Source organism: Aegilops tauschii, chromosome 7, assembly GCF_002575655.3.
Source record: "Aegilops tauschii subsp. strangulata cultivar AL8/78 chromosome 7, Aet v6.0, whole genome shotgun sequence".
In the NCBI taxonomy this organism is placed as follows: Eukaryota; Viridiplantae; Streptophyta; class Magnoliopsida; order Poales; family Poaceae; genus Aegilops; species Aegilops tauschii.
The window spans coordinates 588,858,093-588,879,688 of NC_053041.3; the positions used below are offsets into that span (position 1 = coordinate 588,858,093).

At 49.2% G+C, this 21,596-nt stretch overlaps 1 protein-coding gene across 1 annotated transcript; it reads right to left on the reverse strand.

Annotated features, from left to right (window-relative positions):
* Nucleotides 1-285: 285 nt before the first annotated feature.
* Nucleotides 286-1,734, reverse strand: LOC141027456 (F-box protein CPR1-like). The gene has a single exon (XM_073504487.1). The coding sequence runs from the start codon at nt 1,732-1,734 to the stop codon at nt 286-288; it is 1,449 nt and encodes a 482-aa protein (XP_073360588.1).
* Nucleotides 1,735-21,596: the final 19,862 nt, after the last annotated feature.

The following is a 21,596-nucleotide window of genomic DNA, read 5'->3' on the forward strand; positions in this document are numbered from 1 at the left end:
TACAACTGATTTGTGCCTTACACATGCTGCTGGTGCTATTATGTCATATCTTAAGGTCATTCTGTTCCAGAGGAATAATTAATGACAGTAGACATTCGCGCATGTCCAATATATAATATATTTTTTTGTGGGAGTCCACAACTAATGGCCACTAGATCATGTTTTTCTCATCCCCTGAGCAATAGCAAAACGATCATGTCATCCTATTTGTTTGGAAAAGTAATGTGGTCTTTTGAATAGATGCCCCTCTACTTTGTGCATCCTGCGAGAGATGATCCACCATACTCACCGTGCATGCGTGTACTCAGAGCACCAAAGTTCACTTGCGATCATGTTCTGCCAGCTCCGGCAGACGCACATAAGCCTTCTGAGCGTGCGTTCCGATAACAGTCGTAGCACCAGCGACATGGCCTGCGTAGATAGCGATGAGGCCAAGACTACTATGTCCCCGCGTGGCTGCCTCCCGAGACGCGCAGTGCTTTCCTCGTACACCGCAACCTCCAAGAGCCAGTTATTTCGATGGACCAAGCTCTCCAAGTCGATGAGCTTCTCAATGTCGCCGCTCGACGGGGTGTATGCCCAAATGTCCTTTGGCCAGTCAGTTTGCGTTAGGAGGATGCTCCGGCCATTGTCCATAAGGGCCAGTGGGATCATGTTGTTTTGGTAACTGTCGTACCTACCTCTCATGACCCTGTTGACCGCCGGTGACGCCGTGCCTGCCTCGATTCGGCAATGTAGATCCCACACGGTGCCTGGCCCGTGTCCACGCAGTAGCCAGACATCGTACTGATGCTCATGGCCGGAGAAAAGGCACAGTCTCCCGGCGAGCTCCGTCAGAAACCGCCACTTGCGCAGAACCTCAACCAGCTGGATGCCCGGCGGTGCCGGCACGGTCGCAAAGGTCTCTTCGCAGACGGAGAAACAGATGATGATCGTCCCTATCTCTTCGAATCGGTCGCCGAGGGTCCGGTGGCCTGACCAGTAGACGTGCCCTTGGGCAAAGACGCTCGGTTTGATCTGTTTCACCCAACCCTCCGGCCTTGCGGCGATCGGGCGCCAAGATTCCGTGGAGCCGTCGCGGTCGTTTACCACGTAAACCTCGCAGCCGACGGACGCGGGGCGGCCCTCGCCGTCGCGGCCGCGGTAGTAGACGCGCACAACCTTGTGCCTCCTGGCGCGCGCGTCGTAGCCGAGCCCTAGGCTCGCGTACCTCTGCATCACGTCAAGGGGAAGCCGGCAGCCCGTGGTCCGGCCCTCCGGTATCGCCCTCTTCTGGCCGGTGGATGGGTTGCAGAGGAAGTGGATCCCCGTGGGGACATGCTCGAGGATGACGAGGCCGCGGCACTGCGTCGAGGCGAGGCTCGGGTGCGTGGGGCGGTCCAAGGGGTCCTCGTCGTCCCAGAACACCGTGATTAAGCGTGGGAAGCAGGCGCCCGTGACGGCGATCGGAACGTCGTCCTCCTCCTCGTCGCCGTCGGAGGAGTCCTGCAGGCGGAAGATCTTGGGGCGCCCGCCGTGGATGGCGTGGTACCAGTCGGTGAAGTCCTCTGAGGAGAGCGCTGCGGCCCAGGCGCGGGAGAGGCAGCGGCACGCGAGCACCGACTTGGCCGGCAGCCGCGCGAAGATCTCGTCCTCCATGATCTCGTCGGGGAGGACCGGGCATCGGGGCGTCGGAGCCATTGGCGGCCGTTCTGATTTTGCGAAACTGCTTGGAAAGGAGGACGCGATGCGCATGCGCGCGATTGTTGAGATAAACGCGCGCAGATAGATTGGTTTTGGTAGGGCGCGCGATGAGGTGCATGCAGCAGACACGTTGGGGCGTGCACGTCAGGGGTCTCATCGATTCCACGGGAATCAGATCTGCACATGTGCCTGGTTTGTTGGGAGTTTCAGTTACCTGTAACCTTGTCACGTTGGTGCCAACACGTTTTCTGTAACACAACATATAGATGTAGAAGCTCGTGCATATGGACATACACGCATCTCTATAAACGCACACACTCATACACTGTCCCTATAAACACCTCCGAGAGACATCACTAAAAGGCCTAAAATCAGTCTGAAAAATGCGAGCACCAGTGGGAAGTCTAGGACTTGAACCTTGATGGGCCGGGGATGACCATCCTAATCATCGAACCACATGTTGGTTCACTTGTGCCAACATGTTGATATGTGAAATACTACCTCTCTCTCAGTTTACAGGGCGTGCGCGTACTCCTAGGTCGTCAATTTGAGCAACCTAATACAAGTCATATATTACAAAAAATATACCAACATAAACTTCGGAGTTTCTACTTTCAAAAGGTATAATTTTTGTGTTATATAGTTTATATTAGGGTGATAAAATTGACAACCTAGGTATACGCGCAGGACTTGTAAACTGAAACGGAGGTAGTATCAATGATGCGAAAAGGCAGCAAAAAATAAATGTTAAGAACAACTAAAACTAATGAAAAACAAATTTAAGACTGTTCTCCATTTACAATGAAAAATAGAATAAAATCTACAAAGTAGCTGACAAAATGATGTATTATAAAAAGGAATTTTTTAATCAAACTTAGCGCGACTGCATCTTTAACAAAAAAAAACCACGGGCTACATATTTTTGCTACAAGCATCCAACAAATATATCATCCATTACCACACAGAAATTAATGAAAAAATAATGTATGACTGACATGCATGACTTTACTATCTCAGGAAAATAATACATGCATAACTTGATGAGTGGGCATTGTTTATATGGACATTAAAATGAAAAATATAACATGCATGACTTGATAAGGTGTCATTGTTTGCATGCATAGATTAATGCAAAATTGTAACCTATGAGTACATGAATGACTAGTTGATGTCACTCAATTTTAACCCCCTATCAATAATTTAGGTGTTGTGGAAAAAATTGTAACCTATGAGTACATGCATGACTTGTTGATGTCACACAATTTTGATCGGACAACTATCAGTAATTGAGGTCATGCGAAAGCACACATGTGCAAAGATATCTAATAGAGGAGCTTGTTATTTAGATACAGAAGATTCCGTGACACATTGATCATATAGAGCGATACCTACGAAAGAATTGTGAGTCATCTGTTTTATGAGAGAGGTCTAGACGGATGAACCAAAACCTAGCCGCCGGCCCATCTACATCCACTCTGGCCGCCGCTAGGGTGCGTCGTTGGGAAAAGCCCATGCGGCACCATGGCGAGGAGGTCTTGATTGAACGCGGCCTGCTTCTGGAGTTGGAGGACTACTGTGAGATGGCAAAAGAGATGTGTGCTCAATTGGCAGTTTTCGTCGGGCGCTGCATGTCAAAATGTCAACAGGGACGGGGATCACCGGGGTGCACGCCACCATCCCCGCCCTGATCTCCGCTAATACCCGTCTCCGGTAGCCCTGCCAATCTTGGCGCGGGGGGGGGGGGGGGGAGTCCCCATCCCCGCTAACAACGGGTACCCGATCCCCATGGGGATCCCCATGGAGACCAACAACAGCAAAACAACAGTAAAAGAGGAGCACAATTGCACAAACCACAATATTTTTTGATAGATTCAATCATCCATTATAGCAACAAAACAGCAATACATTGGCATAACAAACCAAAATAATTTTGGCAGCAATCTTCCTGTACAGAAGCACAAACACATTACACAACAGTAAATTAGCAGCACAAACACAATAATTTTGACAAATCTAATTATCCCAAGTCTGACCACAATAAGTTTGATAGATTCAATCATCTCAACTCAAGTCTGACCACATAATTGATAAACTGGAAGTACGATTAGCACAAACGACAATACTTAGTACTATTACAAGCCGAAAGTTCCAATTCTTAACACAAGACAAGCATGGTAAGCAGAATAAATGAAATGAAGACTTGAAGAGCCCATCACAGTAGCTCCTCGGTCCTCCATTTTCTTCATTCTTGACTCCATGGAATCGGGGGCGTACACATTTGCGTGTATGATTAGTGTACGATTGAATCGGGGGCGTCACATGAGTATCGAGGCTTGTACGAGGCGACTCGGGTTCAACTAGACAGTTTGACGAAAGTGTCTGGGTTCATCCGAGGGCACTCAGTTTGGAAATAAACGGTCCGGTCTTTTGGCCCAAATGGTCTGATCATGTAGGTCCCACACTTCTTTGGCCTTCTCGCTCGTAGTCCTCAGCTTCCATGGTTGGCTCCATTCATTCGTGCTCCAAGCCTTCATTCTTGAAAATGGAGCTCGTTGAGGAGTAAAGTCGCCTCGGCTTGTATCTGCTTTTGCGCGTTCTCGAGTCATTGAACCAAGTGGAGCTTGCGACGCTTGGTAGTGAGCTTGTAGTGATGTCATGAGATGCTCCACATTTTTTATAGGTCTTGATCAGGCTACAAGTGGGACTATACATAGGAGTCCCACCTTTAGCCCACTTAGTCCTAGTAAGTTTAGTGGAAATAATGGGACATCCCGTCAGAACATACACAAATTATGTGGGCACAAATGGGATCCCACATAATCCACGGTGGGCTTAGTTAGTCGATTAAGCTTGCAGAGAATTTCAATGTGCCGTCATTGGATCTGGACACTGGACACCGAGTAGGGGAGAGAACACGCGACACATGAGACGGGGTGGAGGGCGCACACGCGACAACAGCGACGGCTGCTCCGGCAGAAGAATGAGGAACACGACGCAGATCAGGCCGAAGACGGCCGGGGCAGGGAGGATCCGCCGCACGCACGGGACGCCCGCTGCTCGACATGGGCCAACGAGGCGGGGGTGGAGGGCGCGCACGGGAGCGCCCGCTTCTAGGCACATGCCACGGAAGGGAGCATGCCCCGCCGCGACCAGCCGGCGGCGGCAGCGAGGGGATGGGCTGAAAAAGGGGCAGCCGAGGAGAGTCCCCATCCCCACTAACAACGGGTACCCGATCCCCATGGGGATCCCCATGGAGACCAACAACAGCAAAACAACAGTAAAAGAGGAGCACAATTGCACAAACCACAATATTTTTTGACAGATTCAATCATCCATTATAGCAACAAAACAGCAATACATTGGCATAACAAACCAAAATAGTTTTGGCAGCAATCTTCCTGTACAGAAGCACAAACACATTACACAACAGTAAATTAGCAGCACAAACACAATAATTTTGACAAATTTAATTATCCCAAGTCTGACCACAATAAGTTTGATAGATTCAATCATCTCAACTCAAGTCTGGCCACATAATTGATAAACTGGAAGTACGATTAGCACAAACGACAATACTTAGTACTATTACAAGCCGAAAGTTCCAATTCTTAACACAAGACAAGCATGGTAAGCAGAATAAATGAAATGAAGACTTGAAGAGCCCATCACAGTAGCTCCTCGGTCCTCCATTTTCTTCATTCTTGACTCCATGGAATCGGGGGCGTACACATTTGCGTGTATGATTAGTGTACGATTGAATCGGGGGCGTCACATGAGTATCGAGGCTTGTACGAGGCGACTCGGGTTCAACTAGACAGTTTGACGAAAGTGTCTGGGTTCATCCGAGGGCACTTATTTTGGCAATAAACGGTCCGGTCTTTTTGCCCAAATAGTCTGATCGTGTAGGTCCCACACTTCTTTGGCCTTCTCGCTCGTAGTCCTCAGCTCCCATGGTTGGCTCCATTCATTCGTGCTCCAAGCCTTCATTCTTGAAAATGGAGCTCGTTGAGGAGTAAAGTCGCCTCGGCTTGTATCTGCTTTTGCGCGTTCTCGAGTCATTGAACCAAGTGGAGCTTGCGACGCTTGGTAGTGAGCTTGTAGTGAAGTCATGAGATGCTCCACATTTTTTATGGGTCTTGATCAGGCTACAAGTGGCACTATACATAGGAGTCCCACCTTTAGCCCACTTAGTCCTAGTAAGTTTAGTGGAAATAATGGGACATCCCGTCAGAACATACACAAATTATGTGGGCACAAATGGGATCCCACATAATCCACGGTGAGCTTAGTTAGTCGATTAAGCTTGCAGAAAATTTCAATGTGCCGTCGTTGGATCTGGACACTGGACACCGAGTTGGGGAGAGAACACGTGAGACGGGGTGGAGGGCGCACACGCCACAGCAGCGACGGCTGCTCCGGCAGAAGAATGAGGAACACGACGCAGATCGGGCCAAAGACGGCCGGGGCAGGGAGGATCCACCGCACGCACGGGACGCCCGCACCTCGACATGGGCCAACGAGGCGGGGGTGGAGGGCGCGCACGGGAGCGCCCGCTTCTAGGCACATGCCACGGAAGGGAGCATGCCCCGCCGCGACCAGCCGGCGGCGGCAGCGAGGGGATGGGCTGAAAAAGGGGCAGCCGAGGAGAGTCCCCATCCCCACTAACAACGGGTACCCGATCCCCATGGGGATCCCCATGGAGACCAACAACAGCAAAACAACAGTAAAAGAGGAGCACAATTGCACAAACCACAATATTTTTTGACAGATTCAATCATCCATTATAGCAACAAAACAGCAATACATTGGCATAACAAACCAAAATAGTTTTGGCAGCAATCTTCCTGTACAGAAGCACAAACACATTACACAACAGTAAATTAGCAGCACAAACACAATAATTTTGACAAATTTAATTATCCCAAGTCTGACCACAATAAGTTTGATAGATTCAATCATCTCAACTCAAGTCTGGCCACATAATTGATAAACTGGAAGTACGATTAGCACAAACGACAATACTTAGTACTATTACAAGCCGAAAGTTCCAATTCTTAACACAAGACAAGCATGGTAAGCAGAATAAATGAAATGAAGACTTGAAGAGCCCATCACAGTAGCTCCTCGGTCCTCCATTTTCTTCATTCTTGACTCCATGGAATCGGGGGCGTACACATTTGCGTGTATGATTAGTGTACGATTGAATCGGGGGCGTCACATGAGTATCGAGGCTTGTACGAGGCGACTCGGGTTCAACTAGACATTTGACGAAAGTGTCTGGGTTCATCCGAGGGCACTTATTTTGGCAATAAACGGTCCGGTCTTTTTGCCCAAATAGTCTGATCGTGTAGGTCCCACACTTCTTTGGCCTTCTCGCTCGTAGTCCTCAGCTCCCATGGTTGGCTCCATTCATTCGTGCTCCAAGCCTTCATTCTTGAAAATGGAGCTCGTTGAGGAGTAAAGTCGCCTCGGCTTGTATCTGCTTTTGCGCGTTCTCGAGTCATTGAACCAAGTGGAGCTTGCGACGCTTGGTAGTGAGCTTGTAGTGAAGTCATGAGATGCTCCACATTTTTTATGGGTCTTGATCAGGCTACAAGTGGCACTATACATAGGAGTCCCACATTTAGCCCACTTAGTCCTAGTAAGTTTAGTGGAAATAATGGGACATCCCGTCAGAACATACACAAATTATGTGGGCACAAATGGGATCCCACATAATCCACGGTGAGCTTAGTTAGTCGATTAAGCTTGCAGAAAATTTCAATGTGCCGTCGTTGGATCTGGACACTGGACACCGAGTTGGGGAGAGAACACGTGAGACGGGGTGGAGGGCGCACACGCCACAGCAGCGACGGCTGCTCCGGCAGAAGAATGAGGAACACGACGCAGATCGGGCCAAAGACGGCCGGGGCAGGGAGGATCCACCGCACGCACGGGACGTCCGCACCTCGACATGGGCCAATGAGGCGGGGGTGGAGGGCGCGCACGGGAGCGCCCGCTTCTAGGCATATGCCACGGAAGGGAGCATGCCCCGCCGCGACCAGCCGGTGGCGGCAGCGAGGGGATGGGCTGAAGAAAGGGGCAGCCGGGGAGAGTCCCCATCCCCACTAACAACGGGTACCCGATCCCCATGGGGATCCCCATGGAGACCAACAACAGCAAAACAACAGTAAAAGAGGAGCACAATTGCACAAACCACAATATTTTTTGACAGATTCAATCATCCATTATAGCAACAAAACAGCAATACATTGGCATAACAAACCAAAATAACTTTGGCAGCAATCTTCCTGTACAGAAGCACAAACACATTACACAACAGTAAATTAGCAGCACAAACACAATAATTTTGACAAATTTAATTATCCCAAGTCTGACCACAATATGTTTGATAGATTCAATCATCTCAACTCAAGTCTGGCCACATAATTGATAAACTGGAACTACGATTAGCACAAACGACAATACTTAGTACTATTACAAGCCGAAAGTTCCAATTCTTAACACAAGACAAGCATGGTAAGCAGAATAAATGAAATGAAGACTTGAAGAGCCCATCACAGTAGCTCCTCGGTCCTCCATTTTCTTCATTCTTGACTCCATGGAATCGGGGGCGTACACATTTGCGTGTATGATTAGTGTACGATTGAATCGGGGGCGTCACATGAGTATCGAGGCTTGTACGAGGCGACTCGGGTTCAACTAGACATTTGACGAAAGTGTCTGGGTTCATCCGAGGGCACTTATTTTGGCAATAAACGGTCCGGTCTTTTGGCCCAAATAGTCTGATCGTGTAGGTCCCACACTTCTTTGGCCTTCTCGCTCGTAGTCCTCAGCTTCCATGGTTGGCTCCATTCATTCGTGCTCCAAGCCTTCATTCTTGAAATGGAGCTCGTTGAGGAGTAAAGTCGCCTCGGCTTGTATCTGCTTTTGCGCGTTCTCGAGTCATTGAACCAAGTGGAGCTTGCGACGCTTGGTAGTGAGCTTGTAGTGATGTCATGAGATGCTCCACATTTTTTATAGGTCTTGATCAGGCTACAAGTGGGACTATACATAGGAGTCCCACCTTTAGCCCACTTAGTCCTAGTAAGTTTAGTGGAAATAATGGGACATCCCGTCAGAACATACACAAATTATATGGGCACAAATGGGATCCCACATAATCCACGGTGAGCTTAGTTAGTCGATTAAGCTTGCAGAGAATTTCAATGTGCCGTCATTGGATCTGGACACTGGACACCGAGTAGGGGAGAGAACACGCGACACGTGAGACGGGGTGGAGGGCGCACACGCGACAACAGCGACGGCTGCTCTGGCAGAAGAATGAGGAACACGACGCAGATCAGGCCGAAGACGGCCGGGGCAGGGAGGATCCGCCGCACGCACGGGACGCCCGCTGCTCGACATGGGCCAACGAGGCGGGGGTGGAGGGCGCGCACGGGAGCGCCCGCTTCTAGGCACATGCCACGGAAGGGAGCATGCCCCGCCGCGACCAGCCGGCGGCGGCAGCGAGGGGATGGGCTGAAGAAAGGGGCAGCCGAGGAGAGTCCCCATCCCCACTAACAACGGGTACCCGATCCCCATGGGGATCCCCATGGAGACCAACAACAGCAAAACAACAGTAAAAGAGGAGCACAATTGCACAAACCACAATATTTTTTGATAGATTCAATCATCCATTATAGCAACAAAACAGCAATACATTGGCATAACAAACCAAAATAGTTTTGGCAGCAATCTTCCTGTACAGAAGCACAAACACATTACACAACAGTAAATTAGCAGCACAAACACAATAATTTTGACAAATTTAATTATCCCAAGTCTGACCACAATAAGTTTGATAGATTCAATCATCTCAACTCAAGTCTGGCCACATAATTGATAAACTGGAAGTACGATTAGCACAAACGACAATACTTAGTACTATTACAAGCCGAAAGTTCCAATTCTTAACACAAGACAAGCATGGTAAGCAGAATAAATGAAATGAAGACTTGAAGAGCCCATCACAGTAGCTCCTCGGTCCTCCATTTTCTTCATTCTTGACTCCATGGAATCGGGGGCGTACACATTTGCGTGTATGATTAGTGTACGATTGAATCGGGGTCGTCACATGAGTATCGAGGCTTGTACGAGGCGACTCGGGTTCAACTAGACATTTGACGAAAGTGTCTGGGTTCATCCGAGGGCACTTATTTTGGCAATAAACGGTCCGGTCTTTTGGCCCAAATAGTCTGATCGTGTAGGTCCCACACTTCTTTGGCCTTCTCGCTCGTAGTCCTCAGCTTCCATGGTTGGCTCCATTCATTCGTGCTCCAAGCCTTCATTCTTGAAATGGAGCTCGTTGAGGAGTAAAGTCGCCTCGGCTTGTATCTGCTTTTGCGCGTTCTCGAGTCATTGAACCAAGTGGAGCTTGCGACGCTTGGTAGTGAGCTTGTAGTGATGTCATGAGATGCTCCACATTTTTTATAGGTCTTGATCAGGCTACAAGTGGGACTATACATAGGAGTCCCACCTTTAGCCCACTTAGTCCTAGTAAGTTTAGTGGAAATAATGGGACATCCCGTCAGAACATACACAAATTATGTGGGCACAAATGGGATCCCACATAATCCACGGTGAGCTTAGTTAGTCGATTAAGCTTGCAGAGAATTTCAATGTGCCGTCGTTGGATCTGGACACTGGACACCGAGTAGGGGAGAGAACACGCGACACGTGAGACGGGGTGGAGGGCGCACACGCGACAACAGCGACGGCTGCTCCGGCAGAAGAATGAGGAACACGACGCAGATCAGGCCGAAGACGGCCGGGGCAGGGAGGATCCGCCACACGCACGGGACGCCCGCTGCTCGACATGGGCCAACGAGGCGGGGGTGGAGGGCGCACACGGGAGCGCCCGCTTCTAGGCACATGCCACGGAAGGGAGCATGCCCCGCCGCGACCAGCCGACGGCGGCAGCGAGGGGATGGGCTGAAGAAAGGGGCAGCCGAGGAGAGTCCCCATCCCCACTAACAACGGGTACCCGATCCCCATGGGGATCCCCATGGAGACCAACAACAGCAAAACAACAGTAAAAGAGGAGCACAATTGCACAAACCACAATATTTTTTGACAGATTCAATCCTCCATTATAGCAACAAAACAGCAATACATTGGCATAACAAACCAAAATAGTTTTGGCAGCAATCTTCCTGTACAGAAGCACAAACACATTACACAACAGTAAATTAGCAGCACAAACACAATAATTTTGACAAATTTAATTATCCCAAGTCTGACCACAATAAGTTTGATAGATTCAATCATCTCAACTCAAGTCTGGCCACATAATTGATAAACTGGAAGTACGATTAGCACAAACGACAATACTTAGTACTATTACAAGCCGAAAGTTCCAATTCTTAACACAAGACAAGCATGGTAAGCAGAATAAATGAAATGAAGACTTGAAGAGCCCATCACAGTAGCTCCTCGGTCCTCCATTTTCTTCATTCTTGACTCCATGGAATCGGGGGCGTACACATTTGCGTGTATGATTAGTGTACGATTGAATCGGGGGCGTCACATGAGTATCGAGGCTTGTACGAGGCGACTCGGGTTCAACTAGACATTTGACGAAAGTGTCTGGGTTCATCCGAGGGCACTTATTTTGGCAATAAACGGTCCGGTCTTTTTGCCCAAATAGTCTGATCGTGTAGGTCCCACACTTCTTTGGCCTTCTCGCTCGTAGTCCTCAGCTCCCATGGTTGGCTCCATTCATTCGTGCTCCAAGCCTTCATTCTTGAAAATGGAGCTCGTTGAGGAGTAAAGTCGCCTCGGCTTGTATCTGCTTTTGCGCGTTCTCGAGTCATTGAACCAAGTGGAGCTTGCGACGCTTGGTAGTGAGCTTGTAGTGAAGTCATGAGATGCTCCACATTTTTTATGGGTCTTGATCAGGCTACAAGTGGGACTATACATAGGAGTCCCACCTTTAGCCCACTTAGTCCTAATAAGTTTAGTGGAAATAATGGGACATCCCGTCAGAACATACACAAATTATGTGGGCACAAATGGGATCCCACATAATCCACGGTGAGCTTAGTTAGTCGATTAAGCTTGCAGAGAATTTCAATGTGCCGTCATTGGATCTGGACACTGGACACCGAGTAGGGGAGAGAACACGCGACACGTGAGACGGGGTGGAGGGCGCACACGCGACAACAGCGACGGCTGCTCTGGCAGAAGAATGAGGAACACGACGCAGATCAGGCCGAAGACGGCCGGGGCAGGGAGCATCCGCCGCACGCACGGGACGCCCGCTGCTCGACATGGGCCAACGAGGCGGGGGTGGAGGGCGCGCACGGGAGCGCCCGCTTCTAGGCACATGCCACGGAAGGGAGCATGCCCCGCCGCGACCAGCCGGCGGCGGCAGCGAGGGGATGGGCTGAAGAAAGGGGCAGCCGAGGAGAGTCCCCATCCCCACTAACAACGGGTACCCGATCCCCATGGGGATCCCCATGGAGACCAACAACAGCAAAACAACAGTAAAAGAGGAGCACAATTGCACAAACCACAATATTTTTTGATAGATTCAATCATCCATTATAGCAACAAAACAGCAATACATTGGCATAACAAACCAAAATAGTTTTGGCAGCAATCTTCCTGTACAGAAGCACAAACACATTACACAACAGTAAATTAGCAGCACAAACACAATAATTTTGACAAATTTAATTATCCCAAGTCTGACCACAATAAGTTTGATAGATTCAATCATCTCAACTCAAGTCTGGCCACATAATTGATAAACTGGAAGTTTGATTAGCACAAACGACAATACTTAGTACTATTACAAGCCGAAAGTTCCAATTCTTAACACAAGACAAGCATGGTAAGCAGAATAAATGAAATGAAGACTTGAAGAGCCCATCACAGTAGCTCCTCGGTCCTCCATTTTCTTCATTCTTGACTCCATGGAATCGGGGGCGTACACATTTGCGTGTATGATTAGTGTACGATTGAATCGGGGTCGTCACATGAGTATCGAGGCTTGTACGAGGCGACTCGGGTTCAACTAGACATTTGACGAAAGTGTCTGGGTTCATCCGAGGGCACTTATTTTGGCAATAAACGGTCCGGTCTTTTGGCCCAAATAGTCTGATCGTGTAGGTCCCACACTTCTTTGGCCTTCTCGCTCGTAGTCCTCAGCTTCCATGGTTGGCTCCATTCATTCGTGCTCCAAGCCTTCATTCTTGAAATGGAGCTCGTTGAGGAGTAAAGTCGCCTCGGCTTGTATCTGCTTTTGCGCGTTCTCGAGTCATTGAACCAAGTGGAGCTTGCGACGCTTGGTAGTGAGCTTGTAGTGATGTCATGAGATGCTCCACATTTTTTATAGGTCTTGATCAGGCTACAAGTGGGACTATACATAGGAGTCCCACCTTTAGCCCACTTAGTCCTAGTAAGTTTAGTGGAAATAATGGGACATCCCGTCAGAACATACACAAATTATGTGGGCACAAATGGGATCCCACATAATCCACGGTGAGCTTAGTTAGTCGATTAAGCTTGCAGAGAATTTCAATGTGCCGTCGTTGGATCTGGACACTGGACACCGAGTAGGGGAGAGAACACGCGACACGTGAGACGGGGTGGAGGGCGCACACGCGACAACAGCGACGGCTGCTCCGGCAGAAGAATGAGGAACACGACGCAGATCAGGCCGAAGACGGCCGGGGCAGGGAGGATCCGCCACACGCACGGGACGCCCGCTGCTCGACATGGGCCAACGAGGCGGGGGTGGAGGGCACACACGGGAGCGCCCGCTTCTAGGCACATGCCACGGAAGGGAGCATGCCCCGCCGCGACCAGCCGGCGGCGGCAGCGAGGGGATGGGCTGAAGAAAGGGGCAGCCGAGGAGAGTCCCCATCCCCACTAACAACGGGTACCCGATCTCCATGGGGATCCCCATGGAGACCAACAACAGCAAAACAACAGTAAAAGAGGAGCACAATTGCACAAACCACAATATTTTTTGACAGATTCAATCATCCATTATAGCAACAAAACAGCAATACATTGGCATAACAAACCAAAATAGTTTTGGCAGCAATCTTCCTGTACAGAAGCACAAACACATTACACAACAGTAAATTAGCAGCACAAACACAATAATTTTGACAAATTTAATTATCCCAAGTCTGACCACAATAAGTTTGATAGATTCAATCATCTCAACTCAAGTCTGGCCACATAATTGATAAACTGGAAGTACGATTAGCACAAACGACAATACTTAGTACTATTACAAGCCGAAAGTTCCAATTCTTAACACAAGACAAGCATGGTAAGCAGAATAAATGAAATGAAGACTTGAAGAGCCCATCACAGTAGCTCCTCGGTCCTCCATTTTCTTCATTCTTGACTCCATGGAATCGGGGGCGTACACATTTGCGTGTATGATTAGTGTACGATTGAATCGGGGGCGTCACATGAGTATCGAGGCTTGTACGAGGCGACTCGGGTTCAACTAGACATTTGACGAAAGTGTCTGGGTTCATCCGAGGGCACTTATTTTGGCAATAAACGGTCCGGTCTTTTTGCCCAAATAGTCTGATCGTGTAGGTCCCACACTTCTTTGGCCTTCTCGCTCGTAGTCCTCAGCTCCCATGGTTGGCTCCATTCATTCGTGCTCCAAGCCTTCATTCTTGAAAATGGAGCTCGTTGAGGAGTAAAGTCGCCTCGGCTTGTATCTGCTTTTGCGCGTTCTCGAGTCATTGAACCAAGTGGAGCTTGCGACGCTTGGTAGTGAGCTTGTAGTGAAGTCATGAGATGCTCCACATTATTTATGGGTCTTGATCAGGCTACAAGTGGGACTATACATAGGAGTCCCACCTTTAGCCCACTTAGTCCTAATAAGTTTAGTGGAAATAATGGGACATCCCGTCAGAACATACACAAATTATGTGGGCACAAATGGGATCCCACATAATCCACGGTGAGCTTAGTTAGTCGATTAAGCTCGCAGAAAATTTCAATGTGCCGTCGTTGGATCTGGACACTGGACACCGAGTTGGGGAGAGAACACGCGACACGTGAGACGGGGTGGAGGGCGCACACGCGACAGCGGCGACGGCTGCTCCGGCAGAAGAATGAGGAACACGACGCAGATCGGGCCAAAGACGGCCGGGGCAGGGAGGATCCACCGCACGCACGGGACGCCCGCTGCTCGACATGGGCCAACGAGGCGGGGGTGGAGGGCGCGCACGGGAGCGCCCGCTTCTAGGCACATGCCACGGAAGGGAGCATGCCCCGCCGCGACCAGCCGGTGGCGGCAGCGAGGGGATGGGCTGAAGAAAGGGGCAGCCGGGGAGAGTCCCCATCCCCACTAACAACGGGTACCCGATCCCCATGGGGATCCCCATGGAGACCAACAACAGCAAAACAACAGTAAAAGAGGAGCACAATTGCACAAACCACAATATTTTTTGACAGATTCAATCATCCATTATAGCAACAAAACAGCAATACATTGGCATAACAAACCAAAATAATTTTGGCAGCAATCTTCCTGTACAGAAGCACAAACACATTACACAACAGTAAATTAGCAGCACAAACACAATAATTTTGACAAATTTAATTATCCCAAGTCTGACCACAATATGTTTGATAGATTCAATCATCTCAACTCAAGTCTGGCCACATAATTGATAAACTGGAAGTACGATTAGCACAAACGACAATACTTAGTACTATTACAAGCCGAAAGTTCCAATTCTTAACACAAGACAAGCATGGTAAGCAGAATAAATGAAATGAAGACTTGAAGAGCCCATCACAATAGCTCCTCGGTCCTCCATTTTCTTCATTCTTGACTCCATGGAATCGGGGGCGTACACATTTGCGTGTATGATTAGTGTACGATTGAATCGGGGGCGTCACATGAGTATCGAGCCTTGTACGAGGCGACTCGGGTTCAACTAGACATTTGACGAAAGTGTCTGGGTTCATCCGAGGGCACTTATTTTGGCAATAAACGGTCCGGTCTTTTGGCCCAAATAGTCTGATCGTGTAGGTCCCACACTTCTTTGGCCTTCTCGCTCGTAGTCCTCAGCTTCCATGGTTGGCTCCATTCATTCGTGCTCCAAGCCTTCATTCTTGAAATGGAGCTCGTTGAGGAGTAAAGTCGCCTCGGCTTGTATCTGCTTTTGCGCGTTCTCGAGTCATTGAACCAAGTGGAGCTTGCGACGCTTGGTAGTGAGCTTGTAGTGAAGTCATGAGATGCTCCACATTTTTTATGGGTCTTGATCAGGCTACAAGTGGGACTATACATAGGAGTCCCACCTTTAGCCCACTTAGTCCTAGTAAGTTTAGTGGAAATAATGGGACATCCCGTCAGAACATACACAAATTATGTGGGCACAAATGGGATCCCACATAATCCACGGTGAGCTTAGTTAGTCGATTAAGCTTGCAGAAAATTTCAATGTGCCGTCGTTGGATCTGGACACTGGACACCGAGTTGGGGATAGAACACGCGACACGTGAGACGGGGTGGAGGGCGCACACGCGACAGCAGCGACGGCTGATCCGGCAGAAGAATGAGGAACACGACGCAGATCGGGCCAAAGACGGCCGGGGCAGGGAGGATCCGCCGCACGCACAGGACGCCCGCTGCTCAACATGGGCCAACGAGGCGGGGGTGGAGGGCGCGCACGGGAGCGCCCGCTTCTAGGCACATGCCCCGCCGCGACCAGCCGGTGGCGGCAGCGAGGGGATGGGCTGAAGAAAGGGGCAGCCGGGGAGAGTCCCCATCCCCACTAACAACGGGTACCCGATCCCCATGGGGATCCCCATGGAGACCAACAACAGCAAAACAACAGTAAAAGAGGAGCACAATTGCACAAACCACAATATTTTTTGACAGATTCAATCATCCATTATAGCAACAAAACAGCAATACATTGGCATAACAAACCAAAATAATTTTGGCAGCAATCTTCCTGTACAGAAGCACAAACACATTACACAACAGTAAATTAGCAGCACAAACACAATAATTTTGACAAATTTAATTATCCCAAGTCTGACCACAATATGTTTGATAGATTCAATCATCTCAACTCAAGTCTGGCCACATAATTGATAAAATGGAAGTACGATTAGCACAAACGACAATACTTAGTACTATTACAAGCCGAAATTTCCAATTCTTAACACAAGACAAGCATGGTAAGCAGAATAAATGAAATGAAGACTTGAAGAGCCCATCACAGTAGCTCCTCGGTCCTCCATTTTCTTCATTCTTGACTCCATGGAATCGGGGGCGTACACATTTGCGTGTATGATTAGTGTACGATTGAATCGGGGGCGTCACATGAGTATCGAGGCTTGTACGAGGCGACTCGGGTTCAACTAGACATTTGACGAAAGTGTCTGGGTTCATCCGAGGGCACTTATTTTGGCAATAAACGGTCCGGTCTTTTGGCCCAAATAGTCTGATCATGTAGGTCCCACACTTCTTTGGCCTTCTCGCTCGTAGTCCTCAGCTCCCATGTTTGGCTCCATTCATTCGTGCTCCAAGCCTTCATTCTTGAAAATGGAGCTCGTTGAGGAGTAAAGTCGCCTCGGCTTGTATCTGCTTTTGCGCGTTCTCGAATCATTGAACCAAGTGGAGCTTGCGACGCTTGGTAGTGAGCTTGTAGTGAAGTCATGAGATGCTCCACATTTTTTATGGGTCTTGATCAGGCTACAAGTGGGACTATACATAGGAGTCCCACCTTTAGCCCACTTAGTCCTAGTAAGTTTAGTGGAAATAATGGGACATCCCGTCAGAACATACACAAATTATGTGGGCACAAATGGGATCCCACATAATCCACGGTGAGCTTAGTTAGTCGATTAAGCTTGCAGAAAATTTCAATGTGCCGTCGTTGGATCTGGACACTGGACACCGAGTTGGGGAGAGAACACGCGACACGTGAGACGGGGTGGAGGGCGCACACGCGACAGCAGCGACGGCTGCTCCGGCAGAAGAATGAGGAACACGACGCAGATCGGGCCAAAGACGGCCGGGGCAGGGAGGATCCGCCGCACGCACGGGACGCCCGCTGCTCGACATGGGCCAACGAGGCGGGGGTGGAGGGCGCGCACGGGAGCGCCCGCTTCTAGGCACATGCCACGGAAGGGAGCATGCCCCGCCGCGACCAGCCGGTGGCGGCAGCGAGGCGATGGGCTGAAGAAAGGGGCAGCCGGGGAGAGTCCCCATCCCCACTAACAACGGGTACCCGATCCCCATGGGGATCCCCATGGAGACCAACAACAGCAAAACAACAGTAAAAGAGGAGCACAATTGCACAAACCACAATATTTTTTGATAGATTCAATCATCCATTATAGCAACAAAACAGCAATACATTGGCATAACAAACCAAAATAATTTTGGCAGCAATCTTCCTGTACAGAAGCACAAACACATTACACAACAGTAAATTAGCAGCACAAACACAATAATTTTGACAAATTTAATTATCCCAAGTCTGACCACAATAAGTTTGATAGATTCAATCATCTCAACTCAAGTCTGGCCACATAATTGATAAACTGGAAGTACGATTAGCACAAACGACAATACTTAGTACTATTACAAGCCGAAATTTCCAATTCTTAACACAAGACAAGCATGGTAAGCAGAATAAATGAAATGAAGACTTGAAGAGCCCATCACAGTAGCTCCTCGGTCCTCCATTTTCTTCATTCTTGACTCCATGGAATCGGGGGCGTACACATTTGCGTGTATGATTAGTGTACGATTGAATCGGGGGCGTCACATGAGTATCGAGGCTTGTACGAGGCGACTCGTTCATCCGAGGGCACTCAGTTTGGCAATAAACGGTCCGGTCTTTTGGCCCAAATGGTCTGATCGTGTAGGTCCCACACTTCTTTGGCCTTCTCGCTCGTAGTCCTCAGCTTCCATGGTTGGCTCCATTCATTCGTGCTCCAAGCCTTCATTCTTTAAAATGGAGCTCATTGAGGAGTAAAGTCGCCTCGGCTTGTATCTGCTTTTGCGCGTTCTCGAATCATTGAACCAAGTGGAGCTTGCGAATCTTGGTAGTGAGCTTGTAGTGATGTCATGAGATGCTCCACATTTTTTATGGGTCTTGATCAGGCTGCAAGTGGGACTATACATAGGAGTCCCACCTTTAGCCCACTTAGTCCTAGTAAGTTTAGTGGAAATAATGGGACATCCCGTCAGAACATACACAAATTATGTGGGCACAAATGGGATCCCACATAATCCACGGTGAGCTTAGTTAGTCGATTAAGCTTGCAGAGAATTTCAATGTGCCGTCGTTGGATCTGGACACTGGACACCGAGTTGGGGAGAGAACACGCGACACATGAGACGGGGTGGAGGGCGCACACGCGACAGAAGCGACGGCTGCTCCGGCAGAAGAATGAGGAACACGGCGCAGATCGGGCCGAAGACGGCCGGGGCAGGGAGGATCCGCCGCACGCACGGGACGCCCGCTGCTCGACATGGGCCAACGAGGCGGGGGTGGAGGGCACGCACGGTAGCGCCCGCTTCTAGGCACATGCCACGGAAGGGAGCATGCCCCGCCGCGACCAGCCGGCGGCGGCAGCGAGGGGATGGGCTAAAGAAAGGGGCAGCCGGGGAGAGTCCCCATCCCCACTAACAACGGGTACCCGATCCCCATGGGGATCCCCATGGAGACCAACAACAGCAAAACAACAGTAAAAGAGGAGCACAATTGCACAAACCACAATATTTTTTGACAGATTCAATCATCCATTATAGCAACAAAAAAGCAATACATTGGCATAACAAACCAAAATAATTTTGGCAGCAATCTTCCTGTACAGAAGCACAAACACATTATACAACAGTAAATTAGCAGCACAAACACAATAATTTTGACAAATTTAATTATCCCAAGTCTGACCACAATAAGTTTGATAGATTCAATCATCTCAACTCAAGTCTGGCCACATAATTGATAAACTGGAAGTACGATTAGCACAAACGACAATACTTAGTACTATTACAAGCCGAAAGTTCCAATTCTTAACACAAGACAAGCATGGTAAGCAGAATAAATGAAATGAAGACTTGAAGAGCCCATCACAGTAGCTCCTCGGTCCTCCATTTTCTTCATTCTTGACTCCATGGAACTGGGGGCGTACACATTTGCGTGTATGATTAGTGTACGATTGAATCGGGGGCGTCACATGAGTATCGAGGCTTGTACGAGGCGACTCGGGTTCAACTAGACAGTTTGACGAAAGTGTCTGGGTTCATCCGAGGGCACTCAGTTTGGCAATAAATGGTCCGGTCTTTTGGCCCAAATGGTCTGATCGTGTAGGTCCCACACTTCTTTGGCCTTCTCGCTCGTAGTCCTCAGCTTCCATGGTTGGCTCCATTCATTCGTGCTCCAAGCCTTCATTCTTGAAAATGGAGCTCATTGAGGAGTAAAGTCGCCTCGGCTTGTATCTGCTTTTGCGCGTTCTCGAGTCATTGAACCAAGTGGAGCTTGCGACTCTTGGTAGTGAGCTTGCAGTGATGTCATGAGATGCTCCACATTTTTTATGGGTCTTGATCAGGCTGCAAGTGGGACTATACATAGGAGTCCCACCTTTAGCCCACTTAGTCCTAGTAAGTTTAGTGGAAATAATGGGACATCCCGTCAGAACATACACAAATTATGTGGGCACAAATGGGATCCCACATAATCCACGGTGAGCTTAGTTAGTCGATTAAGCTTGCAGAGAATTTCAATGTGCCGTCGTTGGATCTGGACACTGGACACCGAGTTGGGGAGAGAACACGCGACACGTGAGACGGGGTGGAGGGCGCACACGCGACAGCAGCGACGGCTGCTCCGGCAAAAGAATGAGGAACACGACGCAGATCGGGCCGAAGACAGCCGGGGCAGGGAGGATCCGCCGCACGCACGGGACGCCCGCTGCTCGACATGGGAGGCGGGGGTGGAGGGCGCGCACGGGAGCGCCCGCTTCTAGGCACATGCCACGGAAGGGAGCATGCCCCGCCGCGACCAGCCGGCGGCGGCAGCGAGGGGATGGGCTAAAGAAAGGGGCAGCCGGGGAGAGTCCCCATCCCCACTAACAACGGGTACCCGATCCCCATGGGGATCCCCATGGAGACCAACAACAGCAAAACAACAGTAAAAGAGGAGCACAATTGCACAAACCACAATATTTTTTGACAGATTCAATCATCCATTATAGCAACAAAACAGCAATACATTGGCATAACAAACCAAAATAATTTTGGCAGCAATCTTCCTGTACAGAAGCACAAACACATTACACAACAGTAAATTAGCAGCACAAACACAATAATTTTGACAAATTTAATTATCCCAAGTCTGACCACAATAAGTTTGATAGATTCAATCATCTCAACTAAAGTCTGGCCACATAATTGATAAACTGGAAGTACGATTAGCACAAACGACAATACTTAGTACTATTACAAGCCGAAAGTTCCAATTCTTAACACAAGACAAGCATGGTAAGCAGAATAAATGAAATGAAGACTTGAAGAGCCCATCACAGTAGCTCCTCGGTCCTCCATTTTCTTCATTCTTGACTCCATGGAACCGGGGGCGTACACATTTGCGTGTATGATTAGTGTACGATTGAATCGGGGGCGTCACATGAGTATCGAGGCTTGTACGAGGCGACTCGGGTTCAACTAGACAGTTTGACGAAATTGTCTGGGTTCATACGAGGGCACTCAGTTTGGCAATAAACGGTCCGGTCATTTGGCCCAAATGGTCTGATCGTGTAGGTCCCACACTTCTTTGGCCTTCTCGCTCGTAGTCCTCAGCTTCCATGGTTGGCTCCATTCATTCGTGCTCCAACCTTCATTCTTGAAAATGGAGCTC

Bases quoted from the DNA above. Each gene is read 5' to 3' on its own strand.
- LOC141027456 (XM_073504487.1), bottom strand. From the start codon at position 1,734: ATGCGCATCGCGTCCTCCTTTCCAAGCAGTTTCGCAAAATCAGAACGG.